Consider the following 27,425-nt stretch of genomic DNA (forward strand, 5'->3'; position numbering starts at 1 on the left):
GTAGCCATTTGTGAGCCTAATTGTCTTAGAGTCATTCATCATTACTCTGTAAGAACCTTTCTGGTAACCTAGAAAGATGCCATGCAATCCACGCTTGCCTAACTTGGAGCTTTGTGGTGTGTGAACCCACGTCAGAACCAAAAATTCTCATGTGTTTCATGTAAGGCTTCTTGCCAAACATCTTCTCATATGGGGTACAACCAATCGCTGAAGATAACCTGCGATTGTAACTGTAAACAAAACAGGCCAAAGATTCTGCCCAATAACTCTCTGGAAGATTGGCATCATGCAGCAAGGTTTTCAACCCTTGAAGCAATGTTTGATTTGCTCTCTCACAAAGTCCGTTCTGCCATGGCAAACGAGGACTAGACAAATCGTGGTGAATTCCTTTCTCAGTCAGAAAAGCTTCAAACTGCTGAGAAGTGAACTACCCCCCGCGATCAGTGAATAGAGTCTTTATCTTACCATGCACATTTTCCAACCAAACACAGAATTCCTTGAACCTCTGATATGCCTGATTTCTGCTTGAGATTGTACACATAAATATACCTGGAAAATGCATCAATGAGAACCATGAAGTACCTGTTGTCACCTAAAGAGGGCGATAGTGGACCAACCAAATCAGCATGCACTACCTGGTATGGTTCTGTAGCTTGCCTACCTTACCTTTCACAGCCATTTTCACCTTGTTTGCTGCGCATGCCTTACACTTCATGTGGTACCTGCAGGGTTTAATAGTCATACCTTCAACCAAGGCAGGCATTTTGGATACTGCCTCGAAATGTAAATGACCAAATTTCCTGTGAAAATCATGAATACATCCTGCATGCAAAACCTTGTTAGAACCTGCAATGCAACAAGTTTCATCCTGCACAACATCATCAAAATACAACACAAACAAACAATCAACATATTCAGCATACAATACATAATCATTTTTCTTTGTGATGGTGCACTTCTTGCTCTTGAAGGAAACGTCAATGTTCCGTTCATTCAGCTGTGCAACGCTGAGTAGACTGTGTGCAGCATCTGGAACGTAGAGAACGTTGTGTATCGACAAGTCCAAACTGTGAAGAACAACAGTTCCGTAGCCTTGACTGGAGATCGTGTGGTCATCCGCCTGGTGAATCGCACCTTCCTGCGGTGTAAAAGACACGAACAGTCGCTTATCGTTGCATATGTGTCTTGTGGCTCCTGAATCAATTACGAAGAACGATCTAGACGTCTTCTGGACCTTTGCAACCTTTGGAGTGAAGCGGGAGACCATTGCCTTGTGCTGCGTTGTCCTGGACACCGGACCTTTGCCTTTGCCTTTTCCATGCGTTGAGCTTTCGCTGCGCTGCTCTGTCTTGGCCCTGGGGTATTTGCATTCCCTCTTCATATGGCCTAGATGTCCACACGAGTAGCATTTCACTGCCTTCAAAGCTTTGGCGCCATCTGGTGGTTCCACTGCATTCTGGGATGACGTCTGTGAAGACTCCCCCTTACCAATGCAGCTAGCACCTCATCTGTCCGCTTCATTCTGAATCACAGCAGTAACATGCTCTACCGTGATCTGAGCAGTTGGCAGAACAGCAATCTGAGTGGCAACGGACTCCCAACTTAAACCCAAAGAATGTAGTATCATGAAGGAATACACAGCCTCTGGAAAGGTGAGTCCTTTCTGTTGCAGCTCATGTCTCAGATTCTGCATCTCCATCAGATGAGCACGCACAAAAGCGTCTCTCAAAGCATCCCAAATCTCTCTGGCTGAGGTCTTATCACGCAACAGACAAAGCTCTTCTGGGGATACTAGCAATGTAAGAGTTCCCCTTGCTTTGGAATCCTTAGCTGCCCATTCATCTGTCATCGGAGCTGGGGGTGTGTGTCTGTAATAACATTGAACAGACCCTCTTTTCGCAGAAGTGCCTCTGCGTATAACACCCATTCCGCGTAATTCTTTTTATCAAGCTTTGGAATCCCAAAAGCATCCCGAAGGGCCGCCATGACTCTGGCATTAGCCTTCTGCCTCATTAATCAAGCTGCGTCTGTGTTTACAGCAGCTCCAAAAGCACTTTCAAAAGCACTTTCGATTTCAAGCCTCTGCCGAGCCTCTGAGCCTCTGCCACGGCAAACAGCTTAAAAAGTTCAAAGTCCAGCCTTAAAGCCATTAATTAGGAACTGGCAGGCTTCCCGGGGCAAGAACACATACCTCTCATCAATCTTCTTGACGCGCAGAGCAGATAACTCCGTTCCATCTCTTTATTCCTCTGCTGGCATTCCGATCCTCTGGAGTCCATAACCAGAAATGTGAGACTTTGATCAGCCCCGGCCCATCTGGAGCTGATACAGGCTCGCCTTACCTCGAGCCCAAGCAGAGCGTAGTCATGCAATGAAAGGATAAGCAGGTAAAAGTGCTACATGCTAAAGTTTATTTACAAGCTATGCTGAGAGCATACAAACATCCATCCTGCCTCTGTGACAGCAGAGAAGCAACTCCTCTTGACACAAAGAAACTGAGAGAACACTGAAAAACAGGAAACCAGTGTACGTCACATCCAGTCTCCCATTCCCGTGCGAACCCAACATTAACTCTGAACTGTGGAATGTAAACAATGTCTTGTGACAAGCATTTTGCTGCTCAGTGAGGAAATAGAAACCAACTCCGGAAAGACAGGTCTGGGTGCTGGCAGAAACAGGTTTCCAACATCGTTGCTCCCGCAACCTGGGACCGGGCTGACTGGCCTTTATCTTCTCTGAGGCCTGGGGAGGTCCCGGCCCCCAGGTGACCCACCTCTCCTGGCCTTAAGGTGAGCACTCCTCCTGAGAGAAACCAGTTCCCTCCGCCTCTCTGCCCTAAGCCTCTACAGCTCAGGAGAGGCTGGAGGGTTACTGGACCCAGGGGGAGGCTCACCTTCCCCTGACAGGGCTGGGAGAGACGCACCTGTAGGCAATGGGTCATCAATCACCTCCGGAGCCAGAGTGGATTCATCTGGTGTCTGCTCCTGAGGATCCGGCAGAGGTGCAGGCGCTTCAGATTCAAGGCCCTGCCCCAGCTCAGCTGGCCCTGGAGGCGGGGACTCCTGTGCAGGCTGGGATTCCTCCGGTTCAGCCTCTGAATCAGATTCCCAGGCCATCACACCAGGTTGCTCACGGAGGCAAGACAGTCTGAGCACATAACACCAATCCTGGCCCAACCACACTGGTTGCCAATCAGTTTCTGGGCCCAATTCAAAGTGCTGGTTTTGACCTACAAAGCCTATTGTGGCTCAGTACCCAAATACCTGAAGAAACACCTCTCCCCGTATAAACAAGCATAGACCCTACAATAATAATCTGAGGCCTTTCTTCTTGTGCCTCCTCAGGAGTTCTGGGGGGTGGCAACACAAGGAGGGGGCTTTTCAGTGGTGGCTCCCTACTTATGGAATGCTCCCCCTGAGGAGGCTCACCTGGCATCATGAAGAAATACTGTATTTTTCTCTCTATAACACTCAGATTTTTTCTCCTAAAAAGGAAGGGGAAATGTCTGTGCCTGTTATTGAGCGAATGTGTGGTCCCTGGAGCCGACTAGGGCGAGCGCAGGAACAAAAATCAGGCAAAAATCAAATCGCGTGTTGGAGAAGGGAAACCTGAAAAGAGGAAGTTGCTGCTTTCCTGCATTCTGCCTCAGGGTCTTACTGCCCACCCACTTGTGTTTCGTTGCTGTGTTTGCTCAAACAGAACAAAGAGCAGGCAAATCCCCTCCCCTCCAGGCAAGCAGAGGGGAAAGCAGAGTGTCCTTCCTTCTAATTCCTCTCCCTGCTCCTTGCAGGCAGCCAGAAAACATGCAGGTGGGAGAGAGGGAGAGAGAGAGGGCTGGCTGGGGGGGGGGCTTTTGCCTTTCTTTCCTCCCTCCCGTTAAATCCGTCTCCTGCATTCTTAGCCAGCTGCTTCTCTGCACACCCCTCTCATGCTCCTTGTCCCTTCTGTGTTTTTCCTTCCCTCCCCACTTAAAATGTAGTTACAAAGCATGGATCCACATGGATCCTCAGGATCTTTGCATTGGGTCACCCCAAATTCACCATCAGATCACATAGCATGTCCATGGCTACAGCCTGCCCCCCCAAAATCACGCACCCACTGTTGCTTGGGGCTTCAATGGTGCAAAAACGTGGTTAAAAGGCATGGAACCACATGGATCCTCAGGATCTTTGCATTGGGTCACCCCAAATTCATCATCAGATCACATAGCATGTCCATGGCTACAGCCTGCCCCCCAAAAATCACGCACCCACTGTTGCCTGGGGCTGCAATGGTGCAAAAATGTGGTTAAAAAGCATGGATCCACATGGATCCTCAGGATCTTTGCATTGGGTCACCCCAAATTCACCATCAGATCACATGTCTGTGACCACAGCATGAAACACAAAAATGATACATCCACTGTTTCATTCAGCATTTTTTCCCCCTTGTTTTCCTCCTCTAAAAACGATGTGCGTGTTATGGTCAGGTGCGTGTTATAGAGCGAAAATACGGTAGCTTTAGGCACTAAGCAAAAACTCCCCCCTCTTTTGCTAGACCTTTGTTTTTAGTTATCTGTGGTCTCCAGTGGTTGGAATGTTTTAATCCCGCCTTTTAAAAATGGGATTTTATTTTACATTTATCTTTGGTTTTTATTTTATTTTCTGCTGGTTTCAATGTACAGTATGTGTTTGTTTTTATATTATAAATCACTTTGGATTATCTTCTTTAAAGTATGAAGAATTAATTAGATAAACAAATCAACATTTTGTCATTTTAACATTTTGTTTCCACGGTTCTCTGCATTCTTCAGTTGCTTTGATATGAAGACATGGAATCACTAAGATTACGTAACGTTGTGATGCTCAGCTGTTAAAGTGTTTTGTTGCCTTTTTATCTCTGCATAATACTGTCCATTATTTCCTGCACATCTATTTGATACATTCAGTGTATTGTTCAATTCTCTGATTCAGTTGGGACAGGATTTTCTTCCTCTTTTACACATTCTTCATTATGTTTTTTTCTGGTTTTTATACAAACCACACTCTCAGACGCTTCCTGAAATAAATACCAAGCCCAAAAACAGCAAAAATAGTAAAAACAAGAAATACAATTGCTGATATAATTCCTGTTGACCCTATGCTTTGAAGTGTTCCTTGGTGGAGGAGGTCCACTGTCAATGCTGCCACCGTTACCTTGGTTTAGACAGTCTGGAGGGGCCCAGCCATAATCACAATGACAATGTTTGTAGGTGTTGCATATTCCTCGATTATGACACTTTGTGACATTGCAATCATATTTCAAGAGGGACACATTCTTGCACTCCCTATTAATACACATCATTTCTGTGCCACAAGGAGTCCCATCTCTCACTGCTCCAATATCGGGTATCTCCATTCCAGCGTGGTAATCTGTACTCCAGCAATGCCTATTGCCAAGGGGCGTATTAATTATGGTGCTGTGTTCCTCCAAAGAAGGTAGTTTATAAACATTTTCACACTGGATTCGGCCGCACAAGATGTTCTGAGTATCACATTTCTTATAAGTGTCATGTCTAAGCCCACAGTTGCCAAAGCGATCACCTCGAGCATTCATTTCACTGAAGCAATCCTTTGATGCACCGGTTGCTTTGTTGCCAAAGATCATTCTGCACTGCCCATTGTGAGTTGTGCAATTCCCATGATAGCAATATGCCCCATCACTACACGGGGCACCATCTTGTACATAAACATCTTCAGGACACCATTCTGAAGTCCCGTTGCAATACTCGGGGAGATCACAGCTGCTGACCTGTTCTCTGCAAACCTTATGAACTGGAAGATACTGACACTCAACACAGCACTCTCCAAAAGCACAAGTGGCATCTGGACTCAACATGCAATTAGACTGGCAACATGGATCCAACTTGCATTGCTCTGTTGAGCCACAATCACATTCCTCTTTATCTTCCACTACTTTGTTTCCACAGTATGCAAATTTATACATTAGATCAGGGTCTAGTGGAACTAACAAACACTGTCTGTTCCTTACTGAGAAGTAATCCTTGTAACTGCAATTGCTAAACTTATCTGTGCTTACTCCATATGCAGCCATAACGCAAGGATGTCGATCACAAGTGCAGTATTTTTCATCATGTTTCATTCCAAGATTATGTCCTACTGCATGGGCAAATATAACAGTAAAAGCAAACAAACTGGGAGTCATATATGACTCAACACCACTTGCCCAGTGGGCAAGACAAACTGATCTTAAGTACGCTAATCCAACTGAAGGTCCAAAACTTTTATATACAAATAAGTGAGCAGCATCAAGATGTATATGTTTACTTAGTGACTTTTTTACAAACGTGACAAAATTGAGCAGTGTTTTTTCTATTGTGTCTTCGATTTTCACGAGGTTCTTTTCTGACCAAATCTCCAGGCCAGCTATAGACAACTCAACAGCAAGTGGCTCATATACTGAGTTTGCAGCATGGATAATATCTAGAACTTGCAAAGCAATACGACTTTCATTTCTGTCAAACCTGACATATCGTTCATGTTCTATCACAATGGCAAGCTCCAAGTATCTGGTGTGTGTCCACCAGGCTCCTCTCGCATCAATTTGAACTGTTACATTATTTGTGCTTTGGATCATGGCCTCTTGGCGTCTCTGCTCTTCCTCTGTTAGCCCGCACCTCATTCGTACAGCACCCACCATTTCCTCCAATCTATACAACACATGTTGAGAAGTAGCAGATGCCTGAACAGGTTCAATTTCATAGGTGCGGTTTTCTAAGTGCAACAGACCCCTGAGTCCCCCTGAGCAAGTGCTGAGGGTGACTCGAGAGGCAGGATGGCCTTTTACCAAGCCGCGGTAGAAGCAGTCATCTCTGATGAAAGGATAGTCCATCTGAAGGTCCCCCTCCCTACTGTAAGTGAAGACAGGGAAATGTTTAGGCACAAAGCTCTTCTTTTTCCTGAGCTTCACAAAGTGGCCCTTCCCCTCAATTTGCAGCAAGTAAGTGATAGTGTGGGGGTTTTGTCCATATCGGGGGGTTAATTTCCTTGGGACAATCATCTCATAGGAGGCATACCTATAGCCCTGTGGGGGGTTCTGACCTGCAGTCTCACTCAACACATTCCATGAGATCAGCACCAGCAGCCAGGGAAGACTGCTTGTCATCTTCCCTGACAGGTGAAAGAATGCACTAAGGCACCCCATGGGATGGCCTGTTGTGGGCCCAAAGCAAAATAGGAAGGAGACTCCTATAGAGAGAGAAGGATTCTGATGATAGCAACCGTCTGTAGATTTACCTTTGGAATGTGGGCGGGCCTTGGTGATTAGGGACAGAATAGAATGCAGAGACTGGGCGAGTGGGAAGCGGGTCAGAGTGCCTGACAGGGGACTTAACAGGAAGAACAGAATGGAGTGCTGATAGGCTGAGGGCCATAGTGTCAGGTAATCATGGGAACTGAGTGCAGGGCAATGGAAGAATACCTAGTCACATAGCTGTCAACTTTTCCTTTTTCTTGGGAGGAATCCTATTTGGAATAAGGGAATTTCCCTTAGAAAAAGCGAAACGTTGACAGCTATGCCCTAGTAGGAGTTCCTATGGCCTTGTCATGAACAAATTTGGTATAGCTATAGTATTTCTTGTGCCACTGAAGGGCTGGAAGCAGGATATGTGAACAGCAAGTTGCCTGCTCTACTGAGATTTGGCCAGCAATATGCAGCAATAGCAGGTAAGGCGAAGGGGGAGTTTTTAATTATTATTATTTTATTAAATTTGTATAACGCCCTAAATCCATAGATCTCATAAATTTACAATAAGATATTAGATGCAGGTTGGAGTAAAGGTAAAGGTACCCCTGCCCGTACGGGCCAGTCGTGTCCGACTCTAGGGTTGTGTGCCCATCTCACTTAAGAGGCCGGGGGCCAGCGCTGTCCGGAGACACTTCTGGGTCACGTGGCCAGTGTGACGAAGCTGCTCTGGCGAGCCAGCACCAGCGCAGCACACGGAAACGCCGTTTACCTTCCCGCTAGAAAGCGGTACCTATTTATCTACTTGCACTTAAGCGTGCTTTCGAACTGCTAGGTGGGCAGGAGCTGGGACCGAAAGACGGGAGCTCACCCCGCTGCGGAGATTCGAACTGCCGACCATGCGATCGGCAAGTCCTAGGCACTGAGGTTTTACCCACAGTGCCACCCGCAGGTTGGAGTAGTTGTATCAAATGCTATAAATTTTATATGAAGGTGTTTTTAAAACAAATTATATGAAGTCTTGTCCATCTGGTCCACAGAGTCACACTGTAGCTGTTGCATACGTGCTCCTTTTGATGAAAAGGCTCACATTCAAAATTCTCCAATGTGTCTACTCATTTTGAGGTGGCTCACTCCTTGCCCCACCAACACACATGCAGGGCATAGAGGGCAGCTGCCCCTCATCCCAAGGGCATCTTGGCTGTGACTCTTGGCTGCAAGTCCTGGAAGACCTGCTCTCTGCCTTGCAGCCTTTTCCCACCTGACCTAGGAGGGAGGGGCCCTGACTGACTTCAGCTACAAAAGCTGAGACTGCTGAACACACCCTTGGGCTGGGGTGTTGTTTGCCGGATTTTGTTGGGAGGGGTGGTGGTTGCTGCTGTTGCTGGTTTTTTGTATCTTTATTATAGATCCTGTGATTTATGTGGAAATTGTTCAGTTTGGTTGTATATTTTTTATGTTTTCTTTATTGCTTATGACTACTTTAGTTATGTTGTAGTTATGAGTCCAGCTACAAAAGCTGAGGCCAGAGACCATCTTGGCTGTCTCTTAGTGATGACCCAGGTCATCGAGCCTGAGCTTCCTCATGAACTACCATTGGCAGTATTGTTTGCATACCAGTGCAAGTAGATAAACAGGTACCGCCTTACTGAATCAAGATAGACTATATCCACAGCATTTCCCTCATTCACCAAGTTTGTAATTCCATCAAAAAAAAAAGAAATCAGATTGGTCTGGCATGACTTATTTTTGAAGCTTTCAACACCAGAAATCTGACATGGCTTTTTAAAATTCCATTGCATTTAGAACATGATAATGGATTTCCAGAATATTTTTTATTTTATTTTCATGACTAAATCAATTTTATTTGTGACAAATAGTTTTGTTTTGATTTACTGAGTGTTACGGGTCACACTCTAAATATATATTAAGCAGAATACATTTTTATAAAGAAATTAAAATACTCTCTTATCATAAAATCATAGAATTGTAGAGTTTGAAGGGATCATGAAGGTCTTCTACTCCAGCCCCCTGCAATCCAAGAATCCTTTGCCCAACATGGGCTCAAATCCACAACCCTGAGATTAAGAGTCTCTGCCCTACTGACTTAATCTAGTTCTTTTTAAAAGTAATTTTGATTTTAAAAAAGATGACGGCAACTGCAAATGTTTGTTTGTTTGTTTATTTAATAAAATTTATATACCACTTGATTGTAGGGGGGGAAACCTCAAAGCAGTTTTGAAAAGTAATATGTAATTGAAATATGTCACAAAGAGTTACAACATTATACAGCACACACATACAAACTGATTTAAATACATCTTTGGGATAATATGAATTTGTAGTAAATCAGCAGAGTGTCTTGGTAGAACAAATTGTTTTATAGGCTTTAACAGACTAACTTTTTCTAATACTTTTTCTGGCAGAAAAACATGTTATCTCTGAAATGAGGGTGTGTTTTTTTTACAGAGGTACGTCCTGGTTTTCTACACTTGCCTTTTATTTGTAAGGAACCTCTGTAGAAACAAAGAAAGGTGGTTTTCTCCATTTACAGTGGAGAGATGGATAGATGAGGACCAGGCTCAAAACAGTGCCAGCATGGACTCTGAGCAAGTGCAGACCTCAGACTATAAGCAAAAAGCCAGATGCCACTGTGTAAGATTAGCTGTCTCGGTGACTAGCAGCCTCATTCCCTGGGCTTTAGTTTCCTATTGTTTCAAATAAGTGTGCCTACTTCACCTATGAAATTTTGGAGAGTAAAAGAGCAGCTCAGCCCCACATTCCAATGTCTAGTCTGAAAAGAGGAAGGTCTAACAAGGGCATAATACTGCTTCCACCTTCCCCTTTTTCCTCTGCAGGCTGCTTCACCTTCAACTGTACTGAAAAGGGAAGAGCTGGGATGCTGTGGAATAGAGCATTGAAGCTCCTTCCTCCCTCAGCTGCAGTATCTGTGGCCAATATTTGCAACTCCGTGTGTGTGTGTGTGTGTGTGTGTGTGTGTGTGTGTAAGAGAGAGAGAGAGAGAGAGAGAGAGAGATGAGATCCAGTCACCTCTATGTGCAACACTGAAATTGGTCCCTATATAGTAAGAACAGTCTGCTATTAGCAGAACTTTGGAACTTAAGGATTAAAGCATCCCTCTTTTGTCCATAGCAACGTTCAGTAATCTCCCTTTAGGGTTTATTCAGAAGAAATTATTCATAACATTAGGACTTCTCAACCATTTTACACCTATTTTGATAAAAAATGTTAGCATTTGTACTTTCTGTGTTTTTAATCACTGCTTTTTGTCTTTTAAAACAAAGAAATAAACGCTTACTTGTATATTTTGAGCGACTGGTTGTGAGCCAGAGCCAGGCTCTCTTGGATGAAACCAATTTTCTGCATCCATTTTAATCAAGGTTTAGGTCTGTTTGGCCATGGAAACTGCTTTTGTTATGCTGTATGATAACCTCAGTCAGGAGAGGGATGGGAGAATGTGTTAATTCCCTGTTAATCCTATTGATCTCTCAGCGGCTTTCAATACCATTCACCATGGTATCCTTCTGGAGCAGTTGTCCCAGTGTGAGGGTGGGCAGCACTGCTTTGCGGTGGTTCTGGTCCTACTTGGATGGTCATTTCCACAGGATGATGCTTGGGGAGTGCTTTTCAGCTTCACAAAGTCTTCAATGCAGGGCTCCTTAGGGATCAAGCATGGCCCCCATGCTGTTAAACATGTTAATCTACAGGATGTTAATCTACAGGAAACTGCTGGGTGGAGTCATCCAGAGTCTTGCAGTACGTTGACAGCAATATGTTGATGGCACATCTGGATTTCTTAACATCTACAAGTGTAGCAGTGGATGTGCATGACTGATGTCTTGACTCAGTAATAGACTGGATGGGAGCCAATAAACTGAAGCTCAGTTCAGATTAAACTGAAGTGAATGGTTCCCTAGACTGGATGGATGGGAAATGGCCTGCTCTTGATGGGATTACACTCCCTCTGAAGGAGTACTTACATAGCTTGGGGATTCTTCTGGAAACTTTGCTTTGCTGTCACTTGAGGCTCAAGTGGCCTTGGTAGCATGAAGTGCCTTCCATCTGCTTTGGCTGGTGGCCAGCCATACTCTGATGACCTCTGGGTTTGATTACTCATTGTGTTATACATGGGGCTGTCTTTGAAGGCAATTCAGAAGTTGGTACAGAATTCAGTAGCCAGGTTGCTCACGGAGGCAAGACAGTCTGAGCACATAACACCAATCCTGGCCCAACCACACTGGTTGCCAATCTGTTTCTGAGCCCAATTCAAAATGCTGGTTTTGACCTACAAAGCCTATTGTGGCTCAGTACCCAAATACCTAGGGACGCGGGTGGCACTGTGGGTAAAAGCCTCAGCGCCTAGGACTTGCCGATCGCATGGTCGGCGGTTCGAATCCCCGCGGCGGGGTGCGCTCCCGTCGTTCGGTCCCAGCGCCTGCCAACCTAGCAGTTTGAAAGCACCCCCAGGTGCAAGTAGATAAATAGGTACTGCTTTATAGCGGGAAGGTAAACGGCGTTCCGTGTGCTGCACTGGCTCGCCAGATGCAGCTTGTCACGCTGGCCATGTGACCCGGAAGTGTCTGCGGACAGCGCTGGCTCCCGGCCTATAGAGTGAGATGAGCGCACAACCCTAGAGTCTGGCAAGACTGGCCCGTACGGGCAGGGGTACCTTTACCTTTACCCAAATACCTGAAGAAACACCTCTCCCCGTATAAACCAGCATAGACCCTACAATAATAATCTGAGGCCTTTCTTCTTGTGCCTCCTCCTCAGGAGTTCTGTGGGGTGGCAACACAAGAAGGGGGCTTTTCACTGGTGGCTCCCTACTTCTGGAATGCTCCCCCTGAGGAGGCTCACCTGGCATCATGAAGAAATAGCTTTAGGCACTAAGCAAAAACTCCCCCCTCTTTTGCTAGACCTTTGTTTTTAGTTATCTGTGGTCTCCAGTGGTTGGAATGTTTTAATCCCGCCTTTTAAAAATGGGATTTTATTTTACATTTATCTTTGGTTTTTATTTTATTTTCTGCTGGTTTCAATGTACAGTATGTGTTTGTTTTTATATTATAAATCACTCTGGATTACCTTCTTTAAAGTATGAAGAATAAATTAGATAAACAAATCAACATTTTGTCTTTTTAACATATTGTTTCCACGGTTCTCTGCATTCTTCAGTTGCTTTGATATGAAGACATGGAATCACTAAGATTACGTAACGTTGTGATGCTCAGCTGTTAAAGTGTTTTGTTGCCTTTTTACTGCTCTACAACAGGCATATTTTAGGATATCACCTCAGTTACTCAAATGACATCAGTGGTTATGTTGGTTTCTGTGAGAATGGGATTTTATTCAGAGCCTGGCTTTTGCTGAAAGTATTTAGCATTCCTCCACATTCTTTTCCCCAGTAGGCTTAAGGGAGATACTTCTGAGAGTTAGAGACTGCAGACAACATCAACACATTGCAGAGTTCTGTCCTATTGTGCCTAGTAGACAAATGAAGAAGGGCTTAAAAAACATTAGAAACTTAAATGTATCACTGCATAATACTGTCCATTATTTCCTGCACATCTATTTGACACATTCAGTGTATTGTTCAATTCTCTGATTCAGTTGGGACAGGATTTTCTTCCTCTTTTACACCTTCTTCATATGTTTTTCCTGGTTTTTTTACAAACCGCTCTCTCAGACGCTTCCTGAAATAAATACCCAGCCCCAAAACAGCAAAAATAGTAGAAACAAGAAATACAATTGCTGCTATAATTCCTGTCATGTTGACGCTACGTTTTGAAGTGTTCCCTGGTGGAGGAGGTCCACTGTCAATGCTGCCACCATTACCTTGGTTTAGACAGTCTGGAGGGGCCCAGCCATCATCACAATGACAATGTTTGTAGGTGTTGCATATTCCTCGATTATGACACTTTGTGACATTGCAATCATATTTCAAGAGAGAAACATTCTTGCACTCCCTATTAATACACATCATTTCTGTGCCACAAGGAGTCCCATCTCTCACTGCTCCAATATCAGGTATCTCCATTCCAGCGTGGTAATCTGTACTCCAGCAATGCCTATTGCCAAGGGGCGTATTAATTATGGTGCTGTGTTCCTCCAAAGAAGGTACTGTATCAACATTTTCACACTGGATTCGGCCGCACAAGATGTTCTGAGTATCACATTTCTTATAAGTGTCATGTCTAAGCCCACAGTTGCCAAAGCGATCACCTCCAGCGTTCATTTCACTGAAGCAATCCTTTGATGCACTGGTTGCTTTGTTGCCAAAGATCATTCTGCACTGCCTAGTGTGAGTTGTGCAATTCCCATGATAGCAATATGCCCCATCACTACACGGGGCACCATCTTGTACATAAACATCTTCAGGACACCATTCTGAAGTCCCGTTGCAATACTCGGGGAGATCACAGCTGCTGACCTGTTCTCTGCAAACCTTATGAACTGGAAGATACTGACACTCAGCACAACACCGTCCAAAAGCACAAGCAGCACTTGGACTCAACATGCAATTAGACTGGCAGCATGGATCCAACTTGCATTGATCAGATGAACCACAATCACATTCCTCTCCATCTTCCACTACTTCATTTCCACAGTATGCAAATTTATATATTTTAGTGGAGTCTGGTGGAATTAGCAAACACTGCTTGTTTCTTCTGTTGAAATATTCTTTATAACTACAGTTGCTAAACTTATCAGACATTGTTTGATATGCAGCCATTATGCAAGAACTTCGATTACAAGTACAGTATTTTTCATCATGGTTCATTCCAAGATTGTGTCCTAATTCATGGGAAAATGTGTGAGAAATAAGAAACAAACTGGGAGTCACATATGATTCAACAGCAGATGCCCAATGGGGGTTACAAACTGTGCCTGTGTATGCTAATCCAAGTGTACTTCCAAAACTCTTATATATAAATAAGTGAGCAGCATCAAGTTGTATACGTTTACTTAGTGAACTTTTTAAAAAGTGGGTGAACATATTATGAGTGTCATCTATGCTGTTAACAATTTTTATGAGGTTTTTTTCTGTCCATATTTCCAAGCCAGCTATAGACAGCTCAAGAGACAGTGGCTCATACAGTGAGTTTGCAGTATGGATGATATCCATAACTTGCCTAGCAACACGACTTTCATTTTTGTCAAACCTGACATATCGTTCATGTTCTATCACGATTGCAACCTCTAGGTACCTGGTGTGTGGCAACCAGGCTCCTCTAGCAGCACTTTCAGTCAATACTTTTCTTTTGTTTTGGAACATGGCCTCTTGGCTCCTTTGCTTTTCCTTTGTTAACCCACACCTCATGCGAACAGCACCTTCGATTCCCTCCAATCTGTACAGCACATGTTGAAAAGTACCAGGTGCCTGAACAGGTTCAATTTCAAAGGTGTAATTTTCTAAGTGAAGCAGACCTCTGAGGCCCCCTGAGCAAGTGCTGAGGGTGACCCTAGAGGAAGGCTTGTCTTGTACAAAGCCATGGTAGAAGCAGTCATCTTTGATAAAAGGATAGTCCACCTGGAGCTCTCCATCCTTACTGTATGTGATGACAGTGAAGTGTTTAGGGACAACGCTCTTCTTTTTCCTGAGTGTCACCACATGACCCTTCCCCTCAATCTGCAGCAGGTATGTGACATCATGAGTTTCCTGTTCTCCATATCGGGGAGTCAGTTTCCTTGGGATGATCACTTCATAAGAAGCATATCTAAAACCCTGTGGTGGTTTCTGACCTGCATTCTCACATAGCACGTTCCATGAGATCAGCACCAGTAGCCAGGCAAGATTGCTAGTCATTTTCCTTGATAAGTGAAATAATTCACTAGACCACTCCACTCTTGCTTGTCTTTCTCAATAGGGAAGCTCCTTGTGGGTGCAAGGCAAGATAGGAAGAAGGCTGCATGTTAGATAGAGAAGGATTCTGTCTATAGCAACCGTCAGGAGATTTCCCTTTGGAATGTGGGCGGAGCTTGGTTATGAACAAGACGGAATGGGGAGAGAATGGAAAGGGTGGGGGAGAACCTAGAAGATGGTTAGCAAAAAGGGCAGTTACAGGAAGAACAGGATGTTCTGTGGACAATTTTCAGACCAAGATGTTAGGGTAGTGGAAGATAACCAAAATCACTAACCTCATATTAATACAAGATATATGAACTCTATTTAGGAGAGGCTCCTTGGGGGTTGTTACTATCTTGCTTTCACTGGAGTGATCCTCTTCAGAGATAATTTTAAGCTCCCCAAGCACAATGTTATAGGGAGACGGGCCATGTCAAGGAACATTAAGCCACATCAATTGGATCCTGTGTTATTGATGGAGATAGCAGTACATGTTTCCTCCTAATATGTGGATAACCTCCTCTCGGAATCTAAGACAAACATCAGGCATTCACCTAGTTCTCCGGACCACAGGAGCCTAAAGTTGCAGGCTTGGTTGGCTACCAGATGCAGAAATGCATGCCTGGTGAATAAAGACTTTGCATGAGTAAAAGGAAACTCATGAGCAAATCAGTCTTCAAAAGCAGACCAATTCCTCAGACAATACTTAATGGACCATAGCTATGCTCTTGGTGGGAATCTGAAGGTTCAAGCTTAAGTTATAGGCAGTGGAATTATGTCTGTGCACCACCACCACCACCCAGATTCCAGTCTTAGGACATTCCAGAGCTAGATGGATCAATTATCAGACTCAGTATAAGGCATGTCCCAATGTTCCTATTCCTGCTGTTGAGTCTTCAGGATAACTGTTTTTTTTTCCCTCCTGCCTGCTGGTTTTCGCAGCAGGAAAACCCTGACTAGTATCATGGCAGTTTGCACATCAAAGTAAATGGTCATAGCCTGAGGATTTGTCATGCTTTTTATTTAATAACTGACAAAAGTTTCAGGGTAGGGAGGAGGTCACTGAGGTAACATAGGGGCTGTTAAAAAGGGGTTTTGAATACTTGAATGTGATTAATCAAATCATGATGTGCTGTGTATAAAGGCTGTTCTGCTGCTAGAAACTGCTGTTCCCCTTACCACAGACAAGATAACTTTACAATTAGACGACCCTTGCACTTGGTTTGGTAGCTGCAGCTAGTACAAAATGCAGCTGCTAGGTGGCTTAGTGGAACAACCTGTAGTGGTCAGTGTTAGAAACTCATGTATATAAGCCAGGCACCAAATGGCTCCTTAAACCAAGGTTACAGTCGCCAAAATGTAATGTCCAGTTCCCATTTTAGCATCAGATGGTTCTAAATTCTTATTTTTCAAATGATGGACTGACTGTGATTGATTATCAGTTAAATTTCTGGCTCGTTCAGATGACTACCTTGAGCTAGGTTAAAAAATTTGAGAACTTAAAGAAGAAAAGTCACCTTTATCCAAGTACAATTCACAAATATATTGGCCTATTCCAATCTTTTTTTCTTATTGGTGAAACAGACCATTCATAATGTTGAGATATTCTTCACAACTGTGAGGTAAGTGAAGACAAGCTACAATAATGAACCATAGCAATGTTCACTGCTCCTGCTCAAGCTGCACAGAAAAAAGCACTTTGGTTCCTGAAATTAATTCCAATTGTGCAAATAAAATATAACGGATAGAATGACTTGCCTGTCTGGCCCCCATGCATCTTCCTTCCTGCTTGCTTGCTCTCTTCCATGCTCACATAGGGGGAACAACGGCAGAAAGGCAACTCATTTCCAGCTACATACATTTAATTGTCTTGGTCAACAATGAAAAAGGATGGAATATTTGTAAGACTTTTTTAGGTCTATTTCTAATGAGATAGATGATAGATTTTAGGTCTATTTCTAATGAGATAGATGATAGAGATAGATAGATAGATAGATAGATAGATAGATAGATGATAGATAGATAGATAGATAGATAGATAGATAGATAGATGATAGATAGATAGATATAGATAAATGATAGATAGAAGATAGATAGAAGATCGATAGATAGATGATAGATATTCCAGTCACCTATCTGTGTTACGAACTCTATATGGACCACCCTCAATGTAAAACAAACTATCAGCAGAATTTTGGAGCTTCACAATAACTTTATACAACTGGGGTATCTATATCACTTTTTCAGTACAAGGGAATTTGACATTCCTTTTTAAAAATCAATTTTATTTTGAAAATTGTAATGTATTTCCAATTGGACAGTTATTTATTTTTCTCCTATTTCCATGACTAAATATAGTTGAAATGGCTTGATGCATTATTATTTTGTCCACATCAGCTGTCAGTACAGTTATCTTTCTTGAGGATTTATTCAGAAGAGATTATTCAGAAATCTCATTTAATGGACTTCTGAGCCATTTTACACCTATATCAGATAAAAAATGCAGGCATTTTGCTTTTAGTTCTTAAGCACTGTTTTTTTTTTTTTTTTGCATTTTTAAATAAATAAATAAATGCTTCTTATTGGTAAGATTGTTTTATATTTTGTCCATATAACATTAATATTTTTGCTTCCACAGTTCTCTGTATCCTCTTTTTAGGTGGCTTTGATATGATGGTTTGAATTTGCTCATTAGCAACCCAATGAGACAGGAAGCAAATAGTGATAAAAGACTAGAAAGCAGATTATTTCTGTTTAATGGTACACAGTTCTTCATGTAAGGCATATTGTCATACAGAAGATAATTTAATGTGACGTTAAAATAAGTATTTTTTATTTATGTAAAATAAATTACTGTAATATTACATTGCTTAAAGTTGCTTCATTTTCTTCAAAATTTGAGAACATTGTCATTGTAGTTGCACTGACAAAGCAAGCAATCAGCGCATGCCATTGGCCATCCTCTTTGCTACTTCCATACTATCTAGTTGTGAAAATGAACATGTAAGTTCCATAGCATATCTTAATTTCCAGGTTTCCTGACATTTTTAAAATAAAGTTCATAGTTCCTCAGCCAGGCTTATGGGCCAGAATCCTGGGGCCTTCAGCAAGGTGATGACATATAAAAATGAGTTAGACAGCAAACAGAGAAAGAAAATGATTCCCTGAACACTATTTATACTGATCAAGAGCAGGAGGATAGAATATTCTATTTCATTTTTGTTTGTTTGTGAACTTATATAAGAAATCGGCTATGGCGGGGGTTCCCAACATGGTGCCTCCTGTGATGCCTGTGAAAGGTCTCAAGAAGTAACCTCTCAAAACTGCAATGCATTACAGAATGTTTGCTCTTCCTGCTTAGTTCTTGTTTGGACTGGTTTGGCCTTTACCACACTGAATACCTTCGCCCCTTAAACATGCCCACCCCTTCACTGAATGCCAGAACTGGACACTCACCATCCATTCTGTTCTAAACAGAGAAGTGATGGATTCTCGCTGCAAACGAACACAGCAGTGGATTCTGTTGGTGCCCTCTCCCCATTGATGAGGTGGCTGACCATTTTGTGGCCCTGTCTCTTTTTCTACTTTAAGATGTGGCAGCCATTTTGTGACTGGTTAAAAACATTTGGTTTAAAAAGGAAACATCCATAGGGCATTAATTCTACAGTTAATTCACTGCCCATTGCCTTATCCCTTCTTAACACCCACCGTCCTTTCCCTTGGTTACAAAAACAATCCCATTCCCAGGGGCTAAATTGACCTTTCCCTTTCAAATTCCTGCTCACTGGAATTTGAGCCATACCCCCTGATTTCACTAACTGCATTAGCAGCTGGGGGAAGCTAGTCAGGCATATAAATTTAGATAAGCCTAGTGAGTAAGCCTGTTCAATTGGCTAGAAGCAGATACAGGAAACCTTTTTGACTCAACAGCCAAGATCTTTAATGCCCACCACCCCATGGGCCACCTTCGACAGGTACGCAGTAGCCACACACCTGTCAATAATAATAATAATAATAATAATAATAATAATAATAATAATAATTTATTTGTACCCCGCCCATCTGGCTGGGTTCCCCCAGCCACACTGGGCGGCTTCCAACAAAGATTAAAAATACATTAAAATGTCACACATTAAAAACTTTCCTGAACAGGGCTGCCTTCAGATGTCTTCTAAATGTCAGGTAGCTATTTATCTCTTTGATATCTGATGGGAGGGCGCTCCACAGGGCGGGCGTCACTACCGAGAAGGCCCTCTGCCTGGTTCCCTGTAGCTTTGCTTCTCGCAGTGAGGGAACCGGCAGAAGGCCCTCGGCGCTGGACCTCAGTGTCCGGGCAGAACAATGTGGGTAGAGACGCTCCTTCAGGTATACTAGGCCGAGGCTGTTTAGGACTTTAAAGGTCAACACCAACACTTTGAATTGTGCTCGGAAACGTACTGGGAGCCAATGTAGGTCTTTCAACACCGGTGTTATGTGGTCTCAGCGGATGCCCCCCGTCACCAGCCTAGCTGCCGCATTCTGGATTATTTGACATAATGATGTCAGGTAACTGATAAGTGTGCAGTACCATGCACATGCTAAAGTTGACTTATAGGGTGAAGGGAGAGGTTATTTGCATAAAATGCAGTGGCAAAGCAGCACCCAGCAAGATTAAGTGCTCCACTCACCAACTGGTGAGCAGAGAATTCAATTCCGCTCTCTGCAGGGATTTACTTTGCTAATGCACTCCCCACTAGTGAAGCAGCACCCAGCAGAATTGAACCCTGCCCATGAGCTGATGCCACAGGTGGGTGTGGTTTGTGGAAAATGTCCTCATGGGCTAAATTGGAACCCCTGATGGGGCCAAGATTGGCCTGTGAGCCAGAAGTTCCCCACCCCTGAGCTAGAGGGAGTTCCATCTGGCAAAATGTCAAAATGGGTCTGCTAAGTAGCCAGGAACGTTTGACAGCATAAATGACACTGGAGTGGAAAAACCCAATGAGGACTGTACCAACCCTAACACTGTATGTGTTATCAGACTGTCACTTTCATACATATCATCTGCTTTGCATTAAAAAAAAATTAGCTGTAATTGTAGACAACTATACTGTTCCAGGAATGATTTGCATTCATAAAACCAATCATAACACCAAAACCAATTGCCTACCTCACAGGCTATTGTGAGGGGGGAAATGAGATCTATGTATGCTTCTTTGAGGTCCATGGATGAAAGGTGAGATACAAATGTAATAAATAAAAATACTTTTACATAAAATATTTTTATTAAGTAATCTGAAATAATTTCTAAGCAATAGTTTTCATGGTTGTACATCAGTAAAGAGCATTCAAAACAGTATATTGTACAATATGATAAAGATAAATTACGAAAGATGGGTGATATATATATATATATATATAAACTCTCACTGTTCTGAGCAAGTATCACTGTTAAGAACTGTAAACTGATTCTTCCAGGAAATATCCAAGTGTTAAACAATGCAGTCCTGATGAAGGGTTTGTGAGAGGGAAGTCAAAGACGAATGCTTTCGGTTAAATTAGAATGCAAGACAGACTGAGACAGAAAGGCAAAATTTGTATTTAATTGAACCAGTTTCACTAGAGCAATTTTCTTACATTACACAGGCCCATAAATAATGTTTTCACCCCAGATGTTTGATTGTTCAAAGGGCATACAATACTGCTATAAAACATATACCGCATAGCTCTGCTGGCTTGCACTTTTGTGTTCTGCAAAAACCATACATGAAATCTCCCAGAATTTATATTGTATGCCATTGCAAATCAAAAGCATGAGTTTACATTCATTCTTGTGAGGCAGCTTATGAATAGTCATAACATACTGGAGTTATGTATAGAGCAGCAGTGTGTCAGTTATACTACTAATGGATGCTGCAGTTCCCAACACACTTACACATGATTAAATATCATTTAAAGAGCTACACAAATCTTGAGTAAGAAGTTCATGAATGTGCAATTGTCAGATGTTTTACCTCATTCCTAAAGGCATTTCAGATGTGTAAAGAAACCAATTGTATTGTCATTATTGCAGTTAAAAGAATTGTTCATAATTCTTTTTGAATGTATCATCTTTCTAGGTTTGTCTCTGGATGGCATTCTCTTGCTACTTCAATTTTTTCCAAGCTTCCAATCCTCTCTAATTTACAGCGTACAAAAGTTAGTTTCACTGTATGCTTTTGCCTCCACAAAATGGCATTTAGAAAGATTCTTGTGGGCTTGAATATATTTTATTAGAATGGGCATATACATAATTTGCTTGAAGATGCAACTGTAAAACACTGTCCAGTTTAATTCTTTGAGCAAACTTTGTAAATGTCCACTTCCAATGGAATGTTATTAAATGCATGCATAAATTGTTACATGAGCTTTCTTGCGGACCCAACATTTTGTTTTGGAAATTAACTACTGATATGCTTGGCCTTCAACAAGAACATGGAACTTCAGTTTCTCCATTCAGAGAGCAGAGGTACATTGTTTTTAAAAACCACAGGTGTCAATTAGAATAATTGGTCAGGTTTCAATTTATTTCCGTAATAAACAATTTGCATTACCTCCACATGACCTGCAAATAAGATCAGTCTGATAGGACCTATTTAAACAGGCCCTAGTCAGCCCCAACCCACACTAGAGTGCTCTGTTTATGTGATACTCCACAGTAATTATGTTACAACAGGCCCCATGGGAAGTCATCCTCAAACATTACTATCTAGGTGCCCAAGTATTTTCATAAGCTGATGAGCCTAGAAAATTAATAGCAAGTCAGATTTTTAAATTACTGAGAGAGGCCAGACTTGTTTTACAAGCAACAAAATACATTATTTGCAGCATAATGTACTGAGTGAAATCCTTTATAAGCTCAACATCTCCTAAGTGTTTGCAATGTCAGATTAGACACTTTAGGACTTGCTGTCTTTTGAGAGCTTACTGGAGTCTGACACTTCAATGAGTAATATACAGTAAGTAATTTCAACCCTTCTATCAGTGAAATTCCTTATATGATTCCAACCCCAGCTCCAATAACAACAGTAAAAATAACTATTACAATGCTTATCGTCATACCTAAATTGCCACTCTTAGGTGGAGGGGGTCCACTGTCAATGCTGCCACCATAACCTTCATTTAGACAATATGGAGGGGCCCAACCATAGTCACAATGACAATTTTTATGAGAGTTGCACACTCCTCTGTTGTGGCACTTTGTTTGATTACAGTCATAGTTCAGAAGGGATACCTTGATACAATACCTATTAATACATATCATGCCATCACCGCATTGTGTGCCATCTCTCACTGCTCCAATATCAGCTATGCCCATTCCACTTGGGTAGTATGTACCCCAGCACAAGTTGTTGTTAACAGGAGTTTGTATTATGGTGTTATGCTCATTCAGATTGGACACTTTATCGATATTTATGCACTGGACTCTTCCACACAAGATACTACTTGTTTCACATTTCTTATAAGCATCACCAGGAATAATGCCACAATTGCCAAAGCGGTCACCTCGCGTATTTATTTCTTTGAAGCAATCTAGTGGGGCAACCGTTGCTTGTTTGCCAAATATCATTTTGCACTGTTGAATGTGAGTAGAGCATTTCCCGTGATAGCAATAGGCACCATCATAGCATGGAGCTCCATCTTGCACATAAACATCTTCAGGACACCACTCTGAAATCCCAGTGCAGTATTCAGGAAGATCACAGATGTCAGTCCTTTCTCTACAAACTGTTCCAGCTGGAAGAAACTGACAGTTGGCACAGCATGTTCCAGAAGCACAAGTGGCTCCTGACCGCAACATACAATTCGACTGGCAACATGCATCCAATTCACAATGAAATTCTGAACCACAATCACATTGTTCTCCGCTCTCTACCACCTTGTTTCCACAGTTTTCAAGCTCATACAGTTTCTCATGTTCTGGTGGAATTAACAGACATTGTTTCCTACCACTATTCATTAGGGTAGAATAACTATCAAAACTGCAATTGCTAAACTGACTTGTGTTGCTCTGTAATGAAGCCATAATGCAAGAATGCTGACTACAAGTGCAGTATTTCTCATCATGTTGCATGCCAAGGTTATGGCCCAACTGATGAGCAAAAGTTATAGTGAATGAGAACAAACTAGAAGTAATAAATGCCTCGACAGCAGATGCCCAAATGGGATCACACACTGTTCCCACAAATGATAATCCAAGCTTATCTCCAAAATGTTTATATACAAATAAGTGGCCAACATCATGCCTTAGATGGTGGATGAAGGTCGTTTTTCTCCAAGTATTAAAAACATCAAGCAGTTCATCTATACTTTTAGCAATTGCCATGAGGTTCTTTTGTGACCATATTTCCAGTCCAACTAGGACTACATGAATCCCAAGAGGCTTATAGAGTGAATCTGCAATATGGACAATATCCAGCACTTCTCTAGCAGCAAGACTTTCATTTCTGCCAGTATGGACAAACAGCTCATGTTCCACTACAACTGCAACCTTCACGTATCTGGCATGTGTCTGCCAGAGTGCTCCCTGGGAACTTTTGAGCTCTACATTCTCTGGGATCTGGATCGTGGCCTCCTGGAGATTTTGATCTCCCTTAGTGAGCCCGCACCTCATGCGGACGGCGCCTTCCTTTTCTTCCAGCCGATAAACCACATGTTGAAAGTTCGTGGGTGCCTGGACCGGCTCGATTTCGTACGTCTTGTTTTCCACCTGCAGGAGGCCCCTAAGGCCTCCTGAGCATGTGCTGACCGCGACCAGAGAGGAGGGCTGGCCTTGCACAAACCCGTGGTAGAAGCAATCGTCCCTGACGAAAGGGTAGTCCGCCTGGAGGTCTCCCTCCTTGCCGTAGGTGAACACCGGGAAGTGCTGAGGCACGAAGCCTCTCTTCTGCCGGAGGTGCACCACGCGGCCCTTCCCCTGCAGCTCCACGAGGTACGTGAGGTCTTGGGGCTCCCGCCCTCGACGCGGCGCCATCCTCCTCGGGATGATCACCTCGTAGGAGACGTATCGGAAGCCCTGAGGCGGCGCCTGGCTCGAGGCCTGGCTCAGGAAGACGCCCGAGGCCAGCAGCAGCCACGCCAGTCCCCCGCCGGCGCCGCCCGGCCCCATATCTCCCCTCGCGCGCGGGCCGGGGGGCGGCCGGAGGGCCTCGCCTCACGCGGGAAGGCGGCAGCCAGGAAGGGAGTGGGAAGAAGAAGGACGAGGCTCCTCCGCTGCTGCCGCCGACGCCACCGGCGCCACCGCTGCCCTGCGGGGAGGAGAGCAGCCATCGGTGGTGTCCTCCGCCCGGCGCTCCAGCAACCGTGGAACTGAGCGGCCCGAGGGGAGGGGCGAGCGCGGGAGCCGCGGCGGCGGGGCCGGGAAAACGACGCCGTTCGAGAACAAAACAGTGGCTTACCTGGCTTTTCCCCTCCAGGCGGGGCGCTCGGCCTGATTTGGCGGTCTCGCCGCCGCCCTTCTCCCGCCGCCGCGCCGCTCCCTCTCGAGGCTCCCCTGAGAGGAATTCAGCAGGTGCTTTGTGTCCCACGCGCGCTGCTTTCCCGTGCCAAGAACAAGCTCCCCGCGCCTCGTTTCTCCGCCGCCTTCTCAGGGATTTATTCGGAGGGTGTGGGCGCGAAAAATAACAGAAGTCTCTCTGTGGCGCCTGCGTGAACCGAGAGGGCGGCGAAGCACGCGGAGCCGACGGCCGGTGGGTCCAAGAAGGCGGTGCAACCCACCAGGGCGCCTCTGGCCCTTTCCTCGAACAACGTCGTCGCCTCTGAGGAGGAGGAGCCGTGATTTTGCCGCCAATGGAAGCGTGTAATCCGCCGGGATCCAAACGGCTCCCAAGGCGGCGGGCATGACAGATTTAAGCTCCTGGGTGGTGGGCGGCTTTCGGCCCTTAAGAAACGGTTAGCGAAAGGAACCTTTCCTGGCCGCCCCGAAGCCTCCCGCCAGCGACAAGTGTGCAGGCGCCCTTCGCTGAGGGAAGCATCTTGGACGGCTAGAGCAACGCCGTCGCCTTCGAGGTCGGGGAGCATCTCGCTCCTCGCTTACTTCTCTCGACGGCGCGGCGGGTGACAAGGTGTGAGGGAAAGGATGCTTGCGTGAGAGAAGCGGCTGGAAGTGCCCCTGAACCACTTGCGCGCTCTCTACCCATCTACCTCTCGGTGTTATCGTGAGTCTAAAAAGGAGAGAGGGACAGAAAGGATGTAGAGTTAAATATTTCAATTGGGGGGTACGGTCATAAGAATAGCCTGCAGGCATGGGGGATCCTGGGACTCTCAACTGTTGTTTCATTGCAGCCCCCATCTTCCTTGATCGGTGTTTGCATTGGCAGGGAGTAATGGGAATTGCAGTCCAGCAAGATCTGGAGGGCAACAGGTTCCTCATTCCCTCCTCACAAGGCTCACACCTCCCTATTAACAGTCTATGAAAGTTAGATTTTGATAATCTCTGAAACGGAACAATTCAGGAAAATTAGGAGAAGATACAGTCAGCCATCTACCCACTTTCTTATTCCAGAATATGGTGCAACTATTTTTTTCTGATCATTTATAGCCATTTAAACTGTGCTCTTCTCTACATCCATGTGAGATACGCTGAACACTTAACTTTGAAACACTCCATATGCCACAATAAAATGTGTTAGTCTTTAAGATGCCAAAACCCCTCTTCATTGCTTTTGCTAACACAGCTACTGCTCTGGCAATTGTTTTAATATGTAATTTTAGCTGCCCTATCATATAAAAAAGCACATTGAACACTTTCCAGTTTCTAGCTCAAAAGGCTTTGGTTATTTTCAAAATAAGCTCTGCTTCTTTCCTGACCAGCTGCTTAGCTTCAGTTTCAATCTAAAAGGTGCTCAAATTGCCTGTTTGTTTTCCGAGTTGAGAAAGGACAAGGAGAGAAGGGATTTCCTCCAATGCCATAACCACATTTCTCTTCCCTCTCACCCTCCACCCCACCCCACCCACAGACAGCCTGGCATTGTCTCAAACATTTACAATCTGATTTTCACCATTCTCTGTACTTTGGTGTCATCTGCAAGCCTGGTTACCTACTGCTCACCTGATTGTAGGTAACTTGGAAAACTAAATAGCACCAGTTCTAATAAGGATCCTTTTGGGGGTGGGGTTTCATTTTTTGTGAAAACTTTCCTGTTCTTCAACATTTTACCAGTCCAGAAGAAAATCTGTCCTCCTGTTCCATGGCTGCCAAGTTTATTCAGAAGTCTGTATGTGGGAATGACTCTTAGGACTTTTTCCTATATATATATGACACCTAGCATGTCATGCTTAGTAGTAGCATTAGCAGCAAATTCCAGATAATGTAAAGTTTCAAATGTTACACATGAACTCACCAATCTCCTTGGATTAAGGTGATGGTACACCTACTTTGGAAGATGGAACCTGTTTTTCCTTCTTTGAAAGCCAACGGGATGTTTATCCAAGGATTGTAGGATGGTTTAGCTGAGATTCTTGCATTGCAGGGGGTTGGACTAGATAACCCTTGTGGTCCCTTCCAACGCTACAATTCTATGATATGCAGCAGGCAGGTAGCAGAAATTTATCCTGACTTTTTGTCTAGTAAAAATTGTCCCACCGGTAAGGTAGTACAGCACATCTAGAGATGCCACCTGCTTTGATCACTGTCTTTGTCCTATTTGCATAGCCAGGCAGCTATCAATACTGTGCAGTAGAACGAGGGCCGGCAACATTAATTTGGACAACTTGATGTTCGTGACTTCATCAGAACACCATTTGACTTAAAAGGAGCTCACCAGTAATTCTTCATACTCCATCTTCCTATTACCGTATTTTTCACTCCATAAGACACACACCTGACCATAAGACGCACCTAGTTTTTAGAGGAAAGCAATAAAAAAATATTCTGAATCACAGCCTCCTCAGGAGGAGGAGTGCAATCCCCTCAGAGGCTTGGGAGGGAAGCTGCGTGCCCGTCAGCCATATGGTTGGCGGGCCACAGCTTCCATCCTAAGCCTCTGCAGGGATCGCTCTCCTCCCGCGGAGGCTTGGGAGGCTTTCCTTCTCCCCACTTTTTTCTCCCCCTCCCCAAGCAGCACAGGCCCCTTTTCCAGCCTCCTCCTCTCTATCCCTTTTGCCCAAACTCCTCAGCCAACATCTGCAATTTCTCCCCTTCGTTGATGCCTCTCCTTTGAACTCTACCATGACTCTCCACTCACGGCAACCTACCTCCTTTCCCGCTTCTTGGTCCCCCTCCTCTCCGTCCTCTTCCTCCCCTCTCTCAGAAGCTGCCTCTTCTCGCCATCCTCCGGCCAACATTCCCAGAGCCATCAGGGGAAAGGGGAGTCCATTCGCAAAG

At 44.1% G+C, this 27,425-nt stretch overlaps 2 protein-coding genes across 4 annotated transcripts; both read right to left on the reverse strand.

Annotated features, from left to right (window-relative positions):
* Positions 1 to 4,567: 4,567 nt before the first annotated feature.
* LOC310759578 (disintegrin and metalloproteinase domain-containing protein 20-like) lies at positions 4,568 to 26,292 on the reverse strand. Of its 3 annotated transcripts, none has more exons than XM_083606850.1 (3): positions 24,499 to 26,292; positions 10,541 to 10,673; positions 4,568 to 6,889 (listed from the first exon to the last, which is right to left on the reverse strand). In XM_083606850.1, the coding sequence occupies exons 2-3, from the start codon at positions 10,606 to 10,608 to the stop codon at positions 4,936 to 4,938; spliced, it is 2,022 nt and encodes a 673-aa protein (XP_083462976.1). In that variant the 5' UTR covers positions 10,609 to 10,673; positions 24,499 to 26,292; the 3' UTR covers positions 4,568 to 4,935. The 3 variants fall into 3 exon arrangements, with proteins under 3 accessions (XP_083462976.1, XP_083462975.1, XP_083462977.1); XM_083606849.1 differs by lacking the exon at positions 24,499 to 26,292 and adding an exon at positions 11,932 to 12,836 and having other exon boundaries at positions 10,541 to 11,561; XM_083606851.1 differs by lacking the exons at positions 10,541 to 10,673; positions 24,499 to 26,292 and adding an exon at positions 14,621 to 17,021 and having other exon boundaries at positions 4,568 to 6,720.
* On the reverse strand, positions 20,327 to 24,492 carry LOC310759602 (disintegrin and metalloproteinase domain-containing protein 21-like). The gene has a single exon (XM_083606878.1). The coding sequence runs from the start codon at positions 24,207 to 24,209 to the stop codon at positions 22,095 to 22,097; it is 2,115 nt and encodes a 704-aa protein (XP_083463004.1). The 5' UTR covers positions 24,210 to 24,492; the 3' UTR covers positions 20,327 to 22,094.
* Positions 26,293 to 27,425: the final 1,133 nt, after the last annotated feature.

This window comes from Podarcis filfolensis (genome assembly GCF_964270895.1).
Source record: "Podarcis filfolensis genome assembly, chromosome: 1".
Lineage (NCBI taxonomy): Eukaryota > Metazoa > Chordata > Lepidosauria > Squamata > Lacertidae > Podarcis > Podarcis filfolensis.